The sequence below is a fragment of the Gekko japonicus genome, unplaced genomic scaffold (genome assembly GCF_001447785.1).
Source record: "Gekko japonicus isolate JY-2015 unplaced genomic scaffold, Gekko_japonicus_V1.1 scaffold1347, whole genome shotgun sequence".
In the NCBI taxonomy this organism is placed as follows: Eukaryota; Metazoa; Chordata; class Lepidosauria; order Squamata; family Gekkonidae; genus Gekko; species Gekko japonicus.
Window position 1 is genome coordinate 104,202 of NW_015171544.1, and position 12,972 is coordinate 117,173.

Here is a 12,972-nt window from a genome sequence, read left to right on the forward strand (position 1 = left end):
GTGGCAGTAATGGGGTGACTGCTGGCATCTTTTCCTATCATTTTTTGCCTTGAGGTATTCTACTTGTGGTGTGATCTGTCTTCTTTGTGGTGTGGCATGATTGTGTTATTGGGTTTGTTTCTTTTAAAGGGGAAGTGATGTGTTGTGAGTGAGGACTGTTGTTACCGCAGAATACAGTAGTTCCCATATGCAACTGAAAATTCCAACTGCCTTGGGGGGGGGGGGGAGTGGCGTGATTGTGTTATTGGGTTTGTTTCTTTTAAAGGGGAAGTGATGTGTTGTGAGTGAGGACATATGTTACCTCAGAATACAGTAGTTCCCATATGCAACTGAAAATTCCAACTGCCTTGCGGGGGGGGAGTTTGAGGTGTGGAATGGAGTGAAGTCCAATCAGCTTCCATATGCAAAAGACCTTGAAACGCTGGGCGGGACTGCACAAAGCAGCCAGTCAACCCAGCCAGTGTCTTCTGAGTGGCAGTTCTTCCGGCCAAACACTAAAGGCGGGCATTTTAGAACGTTGGTCCCCACTACTGCTTTATTATAAGGGAGATATATATATGCAGATGATATACTGCTATACCTTTCTTTTTGTTATGTCTCTTCAATAATGCCACCAAGTCAAATTCCAAAATCCGTTTATTAAGGTCTCAGCCAAATAGCAATTAAAACACATTCGTACAGCTGCATTCACTCCTACTTCCTACATCTAACTTATATACACCTCCAATAACAACAGTTCTCTTAAAGAAACACACACACATCAAACTTTTCCACCTAATTCTAAAGAAGATGTTGATGTTCTAAATGTGTTTGAAGTCAGTAATGGGCTGGATGAGGGTGAAACAGTTGAAAATTAATCCTGACAAGACAGAGGTACTCTTGGTTAGTAGAAGGGCAGACTAGGGACTTGAGATTTCCCCTGACTTGATTACGGTTACACTCCGCTTGAAAAGCCAGGTTTGCAATTTAGGAGTACAGCTGGACACAGCAGTCTCCTTGGAATATCAGGGGGCTGCTGTGGTGCACAGTGCTTTCACTCAGCTTTGGCTGGTGCACCAGCTGCACTCATTCCTGGCTCAGTCTGATCTACCCATAGTGAGCTATGCCTTAGTTACATCTAGATTGGACTGCTGCAATGTGCTCCGTTTGGGGCTACCCTTGAAGAGTGTTTCGAGGCTGCCCCTAGTGCAGAATGTTGTGGCTATACTGCTTGTTGAGGCCAGTTACCATGATCACGTCACCTCAATCCTACAGCAATTACCCTGGCTTCCAATCCACTCCCAAACCCAATTCAAGACATTGTTTTTGACCTTTAAAGCGCTAAATGACTTGGGACCAGGGTATATGAAGGTCTGTCTTTTCCCATACATTCCTGTCTGGGAACTAAGATCATAGGGAGAGGCCCAGGGTATAAGTGATGTCACTTGGCTAGTGCCAGGTGTTGCTCTCCACTTGGCAGCCATCTGCACCAACCCCACTCCATCATCATCAGTACTCACAGTGATAGCTATTGCAACCCACTGCACAAGCTCCTCCTATGCACAAAGTATTTTGACTTCTGAATATATCTCTCCTTATATAGAGTAGTGGGGTAGGACTTTCTGAACATTCCACACGCCCCTAAATCAGTTGGCTCCATGATGTGTCACTCAGAAGCTGTTCCTATCCACTGGCTGCATTGCCTGAGTCCCACCCACAGAGGCGGCGCCCACCAAAACTTCCCTCAGAAGACAGTTGCTGCACTCTGGTGAACACAGCTACTGTCTTCGCTCTCCTTGCCAGACGACGATTGAGTCCCTCAGGGGACAAAACCCACTGTCTTTAGCCTCCAAGTCAAGTTTGCTGAGGCAACACTTTCCAGAACAGGGAAAAAACCCACCAAGTAAACAGCTGCCATAGAGCCCACGCTCCAAAGTAGTTATTTTCTCCAGGGGGAGAGAGAGATCTGTTGTCTGGAGTTCAGTTGTGATACCCAGTGATCTTCAGGCTCCACCTGGAGGTTGGCAACCCTAGACGTAGCAGTCAGTGTTTCGGAGCAGGGTCTGCCAGGCAGAGATCAGTTTCCCTATGACATTATACCCTGCTGAGTCCTTCCCCTCCCCAAACACTGCTCTCCACAGGATCCGCTCCCCAAATCTCCAGGTATTTCCCTACTCAGAGCTGGCAACCCTACTTTCCCCTCAGTGCCTGTTGGTAGACAACCAAGCTTGGATCTGTCAGTAAAAGGCAGCGGGGAGGAGACCCTTTCTATGCCTATTTTGGCCTTTGGAAGAAAACTCATTGTTCTTACTAGGGCTGCCAGCTTCAGGCAGGGAAATTCCTGGAGACTTTATGGTAGAGTCTACAGAAGCCAGGGTTTGGGGAGGGGAGAGGCCTCAGCTGAACACACTTCAGAGCAGGGTCTGCTAGACCCAGGTTCTTGTTGTGGAAGCTGAATGGGTGATTTTGGACCAGTCACAGACTTTCAGCCTAACCTACCTCACAGGGTTGCTGTGCAAGTCAAAAGGGGAAGAAGAGAATGATGTAAGCTGCAGAGAAAACCTGCAGTTTTCCTTCTAGGGAACCATTGTTACCAATCACCAGGTGAGGGATGGAGATCACTCAGAATTACAACTGCTCTCCAGATGGCAGAGATCAGTTCCCCTGGAGAAAATGGTGGACTCTGTCCTTATACTCTGCTGAGATGCCCCCCCATGACAGCCAATGTGATGTAGCAGTGAGGGCTTCAGAGCACAGTAGAGGCTGCAGGTGTGTGTGGGGGGTGGAAAGCTGAAAAGTGAGGGGCAGATGATGGCAGGTTTGGCTGGGAAGGAGATACCAGGTTGGGAAATTCCTGGAGACTGGAGGGGTGGAGCCAGGAGAGGGTAAGGTTTGAGGAGGAGTAGGACCTCAGATAGGTACAATGCCATAGACTCCACCCTCCAAACCAACCATTCCCTCATGGGGAACCATTGTTGCCAATCTCCAGGTGGGGGCTGGAGATCACTAAGAATTACAACTGCTTTCCAGGAGGGAGGGGGGAGGAGATGAAAAGCTGAAGTCAGAAGGGCGGATAAAGGTAGATTGATGGTTGGCTGGGATGGAGGGAGGGTTGCCAACTCCAGGTTGGGAAATTCCTGAAGATTTGAGGGGTGGAGCCTGGAGACGGTGGGGTTTGTGGAGGGGTGAGACCTCAGGCAGGTACAATACCATAAACTCCACCCTCCAAACCAACCATTCCCTCATGGGGAACCATTGTTGCCAATCTCCAGGTGGGGGCTGGAGATCACTCAGAATTACAGCTGCTCTTCAGGTAACAGAGATCAGTTCCTCTGGAGAAAATGGTGGACTCTGTGTCATTATACCATGCTGAGGTTGCCACAGCAAATTGACGCTGAGTGCCCAAGGCCAGGGTACTCTCCCAGAGCCTCTTTCTAGAGCTCGTTGTATTTATTTCCACAACAGGCCTTATTCCTAGTAGATGATGATGACCATTTCAAAAGAAGACTGTATCTTTTTATAATCATGTATTAAGTATCTGAATTTTTCATGAATGCACCACTTTATAATTCCTGATTCTTGTAGTAATTCTAAATGAAATATTTGTAAGAAATAAGAGTAATTTAATGTATATTAACTTACATTTCATGAAGTACCTGTGCCATAGCAACACCATTAGTTAAGTCTTGAACATCTTTGCAGGATTCAGCAGTATTAAATGTCTGCAACTAGAGAGAAGCAAGAATAAATACCTCTGTGGACAAACAAATTATTAATGTTAGCATTACACATAGGCTTAAAAAGAAGTAAACAAACTGCATACATTTATACAGTGCAAGTATTGCCCTTACTAGTTATTTGGCTTTAACAAAACACCATTTAGCTCAGGAAAGAATATATAGGATACCCAGCTCAATTTCCAGACTTTTGATGTCAAACCTGTACACCAAAAATAAGGCTATTTCTCATGTAGGCTTTAGCAGGCCTAAAAAGCAGAGGAAACAATGTGCTTCTGGTTGCTGCAAATTCATAATTTTAATTCTTGAAAAACAAAAATTGTACCTACAAAAATTATGCTACAGAATTTCTAAAACCTGGGGCATTTCACTGAGCATGCCACCAAGCTGCCAAGAAAACTAGTCTTTTTTAAGCATTTCCCTTTCGGCACTAAAAGAATAGAATAGAAGCAAATATACCAGGGAGAAAATACAGTTTTGTCAATTTCACCATATCTACTCACATCAATTTCCTTTTCAATGCAATTGGGGTAAAAAGGAATCCCAATCATCACAATACACACTGCAATTTACAAAGAGGACAAAGGAGAGAACATGAAATAGCAAAGAACAGTTGACCTCATTACACTTGAGAAACCAAGAGTATAGATTTGTAGAAAACTGATCAAGTTTTGTCTGTTGCTCCACATCAATGTGAGCCTGCTTTTTTATAGGCTATATTAAATGTTATACTTTCTTTCATATTATTATATCCCCCGAAAGATACTTTTGAGGATCAAACAGGATCAAAATTCTAATATAAATAAATAAAACCGGACTCCAATCTTGTTCTTTACAAGACATTTTGCATCCAATGGAAACTTTCTTGAAGACATACCCAAAAGATCAAGCTGCACAGAGGTTAAGTGCACTCAATGCTATTATAAGCAGAGTTACATCCTTCCAACTCCCTTAAAGTTAATGGACTTAGAAGAGGACAACTCTGCTTATGATGGTACTCACCTAACACCTATGCTATTTTACAGGACTGTCGCAAGGATAAAACGGAGGAGAAGGCACCCCAAAAAATTCCCATAAGAAATTGGATTTGCCAGAGGATCATCCAGGGCAATTTTCAAACGTCACACATAGTTTGAGCTTCAGTCTCTCTCTCTCTCTCCTCTCTCTCTCTATCTCCTCTCAACTGATTCTCAACTGCACCATTCCAAAAGCAATAAGCATGTCCAGTCTCCATCAGATCATTTTGGATGGCTTTTTAAAATTTTTTACAAACGTATCCTTCGAGTGTAGAGTATGTAGAAACCCCTGCCTTGCATGTGGGTGGCCTCATTTCATTGCTTTCCCAATAAGCAGTCAACTATGGGCTTTGGTATCAAAGGGATATGACAGGTAGAAATAGGAAGCAATTTTATTTGGGCATTTGTAGAGGAGGCTATATTCTACAAGCCATGTATATCATGAACAATTCAGGACGATAATTATCCACCTGTCCATCACACTTCAGTCAGCTCAACAGTAGTTCAAAAGGTAATGCACTGATTTTCATTGTACAATGATTTTCTAAAATAAATACCAAAGCTTTTTTTAATGGAAAAATAACACTTAAACAACAGCACTATAAGCAAGAACCCTCACAGGCAAGAAGTTCCAGCTTTTCTAAGTATTAAAGTTAATTTAAATATTTCCTCAAAGTTTTCAGGCAGATGCAGAAATGTAAATTGTCTAACACATATACCAGCACAAAAATCAGAATTAATCAGTAACAGAGATAAGAATATGACAGTTGTCAAAGGAAACATGTACTAATGTATTATGTTACAACTATCAAACAATGAGTTCTGGGGTGGAGCCAAGACAGTATTTTAGACATAAGCTAAGTAGGTAGAATCTACAGCATTAGAATATACCTTTGTGATTCAACAAGGCATCCAAACAGACTACATATTACGTTTTAGGACCAGTCTACAAAATGTGCTAACTTGGCTGTCGTTAGTACCCACAATGCATAGACACTGGATTGACTGGTATCTTGAGTGTGCTTTAAACCCCCACACACCCAAAAACCAGAATCTGCATAGTCCACCAGTTTGCTTCAAAAGTATAAAACAAGGGTGCATATTCATGATCTCTTAAAAGAGAAGGTCTCACTAATTTGTGCGATCCTGAACACAGACTCTTGCATAAAGATACAGGAAAGGTTGTGTTGGTTCAGTTTAAGATCCATGCAGTCCGTTATTTCTTGCATCAATCCCAGCAAACAGCCACCATTAGGTGCACTACCAGAGTATCATAATCCATCTTTAAGTTAATTTATTTATTGAAATATTTATATATTTTCCAACAACAAATCTTCTATCCACCCCTTATATCACTTTTTTTTTTTAGCATTCAGCTTCTTCTAGCTTTCCTGAAATCACTAGAAGTGTTCTGAATTGGAATTCTGTTGGCCATCTTCTTTGGTTAAAACTACACATTCATAAGTACTGGCACCCCCTGTTTACAGTGTTGGTGTCAATTAATATGACAGTGTTTTAGACACATTTGAACTCTTTATGCTAAGCACCCAGCCCTAAGAGTTTCTAAGTCCATATTAAGAATCTTCTCAATAAGCACTTCATTCCTTTCCTGATAAAGATTAAATTACCAAGGAGAATTGACACCACAGACTGCAACAGCATATGGCTGAAAATAGTGTTCAATGTTTATAAACTAGCACTTGGGAGAACAATAAAAAATATCATTGTGAAACAGTCTATTCAAATCAAGAAACAACAATGAAACACAAAAATGAATGCCACAAGCTTTACTATCTTTAAATTGGGAGATTAATTTTTTTTAGATTTAGTTGGTTAACCAGTATGGCAAATTTTAATATGTGGGACAGTTTATTAATAACACATTAGTTCGCTTTTCAAAGTCTCTTGATTCCATAATAATAAGTGATAATACTCAACTGAGCAAACAAAAGCTGTCTCACTTTTCTTTCAGTATTTCATAGATATCTCACTCAACTCAAATGGTAATGACTGACTATCAAACTGAAGAAGTGACAAGCAGTGCTCCCTCTAAGCTGTGGAGTCTTGTGAGCTACTGGCATTAAAGTTGTGAGTGAGCGATTTGGCTACTGCATAAATTATTTTGCTCTGGAGCCATCCTTCCTGAGCTAAGAAAAGAAGAAGAAGAAGAAAGAAGAAAGAAGAAAGAAGAAGAAAGAGGAGGAGGAGGAGGAGGAGGAGATTGGATTTATACACCGCCCTTCACTACCCAAAGGAGTCTCAGAGCAGTTTACAATCCCTTTCCCTTCCCCTCCCCACAACAAACACCCTGTGAGGTGGGTGGGGCTGAGAGAGCTCCTCGAGAACTGCCCTTGAGAGAACAGCTCTGAAAGAACTTGTGACTGACCCAAGGACACACCAGCAGCAGCATGTGGAGGAGCGGGGAGTCAAACCCAGTTCTCCCAGATTAGAGTCCACACTCCTAACCACTACACCAAAAATGTGTGAGCCAGAGGCTAAAAAACTGTGAGCTAGCTCACACTAACTCAGCTTAGAGGTCCCTGGTGACAAGGGATTTGTTTCCAATTATAACTTTCTTTAGATTAAACACATAAACTGTGATCCTAAACAATGCTCCCTCTAAGCTGTGGTGGCTTGTGAGCAAAAATCATACTTTGAGAGCTAGTGGCATTAAAGTTGTGAGCAAGCGATTTGGCTACTGCATAAATTAATTTGCTCTGAAGCCATCCTTCCTGAGCCAAAACAAAAATGTGTGAGCCAGAGGCTAAAAAACTGTGCGTTAGTTCACACTAACTCATCTTAAAAGGAACACTGATCCTAAATATGGTTTCCTGGGAGAAAGTCCCATTGAACTTCCGGTTCTGGAATAAAAATTGTTTTGTTATGTTACGGTTTTAATTTTTAATAACAAAATAAGTAAATAATATTAATTATTTGAAGAATTTTAAGCCATATAGTTGTTCAAAAGCTGTGTATACAAGCCAGTCTATATACATGATTTAACATCTTTCTGTCTTTACTTTAGAAATTACTTCACACCAATATTACAAAGTTGACAAATGGTAAATTAATACATTTAAAGTATTTAATTTTATTTAAAAAAAATTCTATATAGATTTTAATTCCTGTTGTTATAGTTTTTCCTTCTTAATAAAGTTTGTTGATAATAAAATGGTCCCATCTCCTGCATTTTTCCTTCCAAGCCTTTATACTCAAGAGCATTAAAGCCCTCTTCATACAGGCCACTTTTGTATAGTAATGAAGTAATTTACTAATAACATAGCAAAATTATTATTTGATTATAATTGATAGTATCGCAACACAAATTGTTGCATGTGAATATAGGTAATACCTGTTCATTCTCATAAATGGAGATGAATGGTTATCTATCGCGCTTTACATTGTATTTTTCCTTGTGGGCTTTTTTTGTGTGTGGGCTTTTTTCCTCTGAGCATTTATGACCGTGGGTTTTTCTCTGGTCACCCTTTCCACGATGAGGAGGATTCATCAGGGCCAGACCAGGCAGCAATCACTGTGCAACTTGTTACCACCTGATTTGCATGATTCACCTTGGCCCAGCAACCACCCCACAAAAACCAGGTGTAATGGTTAGTTTCAGACTAGGATCTGGGACAGCAAGCTTGAATCACTACTCTTCCGTGGAAGATCACTGGGTGGTGTTGGACCAGTTACACATTCTTAGCATTCCCCCTAAGCTGAGCTGCTGTGCATTCGCCCACAAGTTTTGGCCCCTTGGCTCACAGATTTGGCCCCTTAGTGCACAACAGCAGGTAGTGGGCGAGCTGGGCATGGAACAGGCAAAGGCAGTGAGCTTGCCTCTTTCCTTCCCAGCCTTATGGCAAGCCAAGCCAAGCAAGAGCTGGTGGGTGGGGAGGGACAGAGGAAAAAGGGAATGGACTCAGCCCAGCTGCAAGCGAGGCAGGACAGAGGGAGGAGTCTCCTTGTTGCGCTCTATCATGCACTCACTTGCCTCTGCCACCACCAGTGGGCTCTGGAGGGAGGGGATGGGACTCTCCCAGATTCTAGCGTGACACTAACCACGGGCTGTCTGCAGTTAGGACACCTCCACACATTACAGTTGTTAGCCCAATGCTATATCTGAGTTTGTTGTCGTGGACAAATAGGTTGTGCATGTGCATATACATTTTTTAACACCTCTGCACATATGTCTGCAAAATCAGATTGGAACTGGATTCCCACACATCTTTAAATTGGATATTTAGTACATTTTAATCCTGCCCATTCCTCCAAGTTGCACAGAGTGCTGTCCATTGTTTTCTCATCCTCTGTCTTATATTCGCAACAACCTTGTGACGTATGCTTAGGTTTACATGATAGTCAAATGCAGGCTCACTCACAGATTTAATGCTAGTACCTCATGAAGTATAATTTTTGCTATAAAGACTTCAGAGCTTAAGGGGAACATTGATTCTCAGCCTAAATTATCTCACAAGGCTGGAGGAAAGGAGAATGATGTAAGTGGCTTTGGATCCCCATTGTGGAGAATCATAGGGTATAAATGAAGTAAATTAATAATATAGCTGAAGATGGGTGCAGATATGAGGCAGGCTGGCAAGTGTGAAAGAGAAGGAAGCAAGGAAAGGCGAGGATATGAGGGTTGCAAGTTGGAGGGAGAGGGGAAATTGTGTGGGGAAAGGGATACAGGTGAAAGTGAGGAGCTCCCTACAAGTTCTTCTGGGTTCCCAACCATACAACTGGACCCAGTCCATGGTCAGAACTGTGCAACTCAGCTTAAGTTTTCCTGGGGAGAGGTTGCAAAGGACAGGAAAGGAGGGAAAACTATAAACGGGTAGATAGATAGAAGTAGGTTGGCTAGTGGATAGGAAGGAGAGAAGGCAGCAGGAAAAGGGGAGAGGCTAAGGGGGCTTTCAGGGAAGAGAAAGAAGAAATTGTGGGGGAGGGAAAAATTAGATTCCCTCCTTGTAGGTCCTCCGCTTGGTATTATCTAACTTTGATTATCCAGTTGTTGGTCTGCTCTCATATATTTGCCATATAGTACTTTTGTTAATGACGTCTGATTTAGGACAACTAAACTTGATTCATTGATTGACCACACCTTTCTTGTTATATAGTAGAAAAGAATGGAAGTTGTCTTGAAAGCAAACTTGTTAGCAACATGCATCATTGCAGTCAAATCTTATAACAAAGTGACTGGTAAAGCGACTAAGGCTGTGCTACGCAGCATTTACTGGATGTCTATATCAACAGTCAAGCATAGGATTATAAAACCTAGCTGCCATCATGAGCATATTTATTTGGGAGTAAACCCACTGAATTTATTGGGAGTTGCATGTAAATAAATACAAGCAGGCTGCATGTTAGATTTCCTTATACTGAACTGAAAATACTGCCTGAGGTAATGATATGTGGAACAGGGAAACAAAAGTGCATATTTCTGAAAGAGGAAATATGTGGACGATGACAGAACCCATAAGCATAAAAAAAGCATAGACAGGTGATAGAAATTGCTTCTTAAATAAATAAATGCTGTGGGTGGAGGCATACTAATGGCAAAACATCTGAAGCCATGTGTAAGGCAACCTACGGGATGCTGCACCCTTTGTTGTTGTTGTTCAGTCGTACAGTCGAGTCCGACTCTTCACGACCCCATAGACCAGATCACGCCAGACCTTCCGGTCTTCCGCCGTCCTCTGAAGTTTGTTCAACTTCATGTTCGTTGCATCTATGATACTGTCTAACCATCACATCCTTTGCCGTCCCCGTCTTCTTTGACCTTCAATCTTTCCCAGCATCATTCAATCATTCCCAGCATCACCCTACGCACGTCAATTTTGTAACTTTGAACCAATGCTATGCAAAGCAGTGGATAACCACCTAATTGTTACACTAAATCTAAAAGAGGGGGAGGAGGGTGGAACCTGGAAGCCTGCAACATGCACCTCTGTTAAATATTCAGTGAGTCCTACTTTCTGCACATTTAAATCCCACTTTGTTCCGTGTAATTTATTCCCAGATAAAAGCAGACACAACCTGTGAATGATTCCAGAGGAGTAGTGGCCCCGGCCACACCGGCCGGATATTGCGGGGGGGGGGGGAGGCGTGGCTAATTGGCCTGGCGCACTTTGATCCGCGATTACGCGATCAGACGCACCAGCGGCACACCACAGGTTCTTCTCTCAGCGCCAGCGGGTAAATGAGGGACCGGAGGGGAATGCCGCGCGCCGGTGCGATCACACCACGGGTGTCTGGAGGCAGCCCGTGGCAAACGTTTACTAGTACCTTGGAGGTACTAGTTTTTTAACGTGCATTGTCGGTGGTAAGCCAGGGTGCACTCCACTTCCCAGATGTTGGGGTGTGATCTTGCCTGGATAATCTGCCCACCATCCGTGCCTCTCCCGTGGCAACTTGTGACGAGGCCAATATGTTGCAGCAAAATTAAACTGAAAACCAGTGGCACCTTAAAGACTTTTTTTTAAAAGTCAGTTTATATTTAGGAAAGCTTAGGGTGGCGAATAAATTTTGCTCATTCTTGAAGAGCCACTGGTGTTGTAAGGATAAATTCCATGCAACAAAGCTGGGCTTGCTTCCCAGAAGACATGCACAATCCTGTTGCTTTAGCTCTGCTTGGATCTGTGCCTTAGGGCGGCTGGCTGGGCGCCACGAGGTAGCCGGAAAGGTGAGTGACTAAGCGGGCTGCCACGCGGAAGAGTGGCGATCTAAGGGCGATGGGCGGGATCGCGACAGGTGGCACTGTCATGGGGCAGCCCCCTGCCCCAATTAGGCCGCCTGAAGGGAGGGGGCGTGCGTTGTCCCTGTCTCCCACCCTGCCCAGCCCGGCCTCCGTCCCTTACCCAGAGGATGAGGCTGTCGCACAGGAGTTGGTTAGTCGCTTTGGCTCCCATGGTGGCGGCGGCAGCAGCAGCAGCGACGGCGATTTTTCTCTCAGCAGCAAGCAGCGCCGCCGCCGCCGCCGCGCGCCTTTTGCGGAGCGTGCGCTGCACCAACCTCACTTACGCCCAGAACAATGCCAGGTTACGTATCACCCACCTTCGGTGTCACATAGAGACACTCATGTAGCCATCCATCCAGTGGGGGCGGGGAGAATTTTTTGCTTGACGTGGGAGCTAACCAATCACAATCTAGAGAAATGAGGGCGGTGTTGGCTGTCAGATTGCGTAACAAGGCACTCGAGCCAATCAAAAAGGCGGCCGGGGAGGATTTGAGGGGCTGTGGAGAGGGATGGAGGCGATACCAAAAGGTATGGCGCCATCCTAAGGAAGCGTCAGGGAGCGCTTCGGTCAAAGTGGATTCCTCTGACCCACTTGCGAAGGGGAAATGCCACGTCCGTGCAGGCCGCTGACAGCTACTACGTAAGGCATCAGTCACTGGCGCGGAGGGTGTCGGTCCCCGCAACGCCTCCCTCTTCCCCGCCCTTGTGCCTTTCACCCTGAAGTGGTTGGTGTTACTCGTTACGGGCATTCTTCTGAGGATTTTCCTCTTCTCTACACCAACGGCGCCATCCTAAATTACATCTTTTGCAAGTCGATAGGCTCAGGAGAGTATAATTCGACGTAGGACGGCACTGAAAATCATGCAGCCTCAGCGGCAGATCCTTGATGGGGGCAAATGGTAACGCAGGACTGGGAGCTTTCAGCAATCGCCTTCCAAGTTCCAAATCTACGCAGTCAGGATGTGTCTGCTCCGGGCTGTCTGCTCTGGTTCGGAGACAGAAGCTCCTCAAGGCACAGGCGGGCATAATCCCCAGCCTACCCGAGAGCCTGCAACTGAAGATCAGGCTTTCTATGTGTAAAGCATGAGCTTTGCCAGAGAGAAGTCTTCGTCAGGAACGTTTGAAATAATACTTTTCTTTTTTTGCTGTCAAGTCACAGCTGACTTCTGTGACCTGTTAGGGTTTTCAGGGCAAGAGACATTCAGAGGTCGTTTTTATCACTGCCTGCTTCTGCATAGTAACCCTGGTATTCACTGGTGATCTCCCATCCAAGTATTAACCAGGGCTGACCCTGCTTAGCTTCCCAGATATGATGAAGTGCTACCCTGGGCTATTCACATCAGGGCACTTTTAAAATATTAAACTTTACTTATCCAACCAAATCTATTTTTGTCTCTGTATTTTGCCTCCCCCGTGCTTAAGTAGGAATCCAAATGTTCAAAATTAATTACAAAGTGTAGAAATGCAGCTCCCCAGTGATTCTTAGTGGTATGTCAAAATCAATTAA

At 44.0% G+C, this 12,972-nt stretch overlaps 1 protein-coding gene across 1 annotated transcript in view; it reads right to left on the minus strand.

The window, feature by feature from the left end:
- The window catches only part of HOOK1 (hook microtubule-tethering protein 1), a 51,270-nt gene extending 39,451 nt beyond the window's left edge, over positions 1-11,819 (minus strand). Inside the window, exons 1-2 of the mRNA XM_015419674.1 lie at positions 11,587-11,819; positions 3,622-3,707 (exon numbers count right to left, since the gene is read on the minus strand). Coding sequence (XP_015275160.1) covers positions 3,622-3,707; positions 11,587-11,637 — 137 coding nt within the window. The 5' untranslated portion in view covers positions 11,638-11,819. The remainder of the gene's footprint in view (positions 1-3,621; positions 3,708-11,586) is intronic.
- Between the last annotated feature and the right edge of the window lie 1,153 nt (positions 11,820-12,972).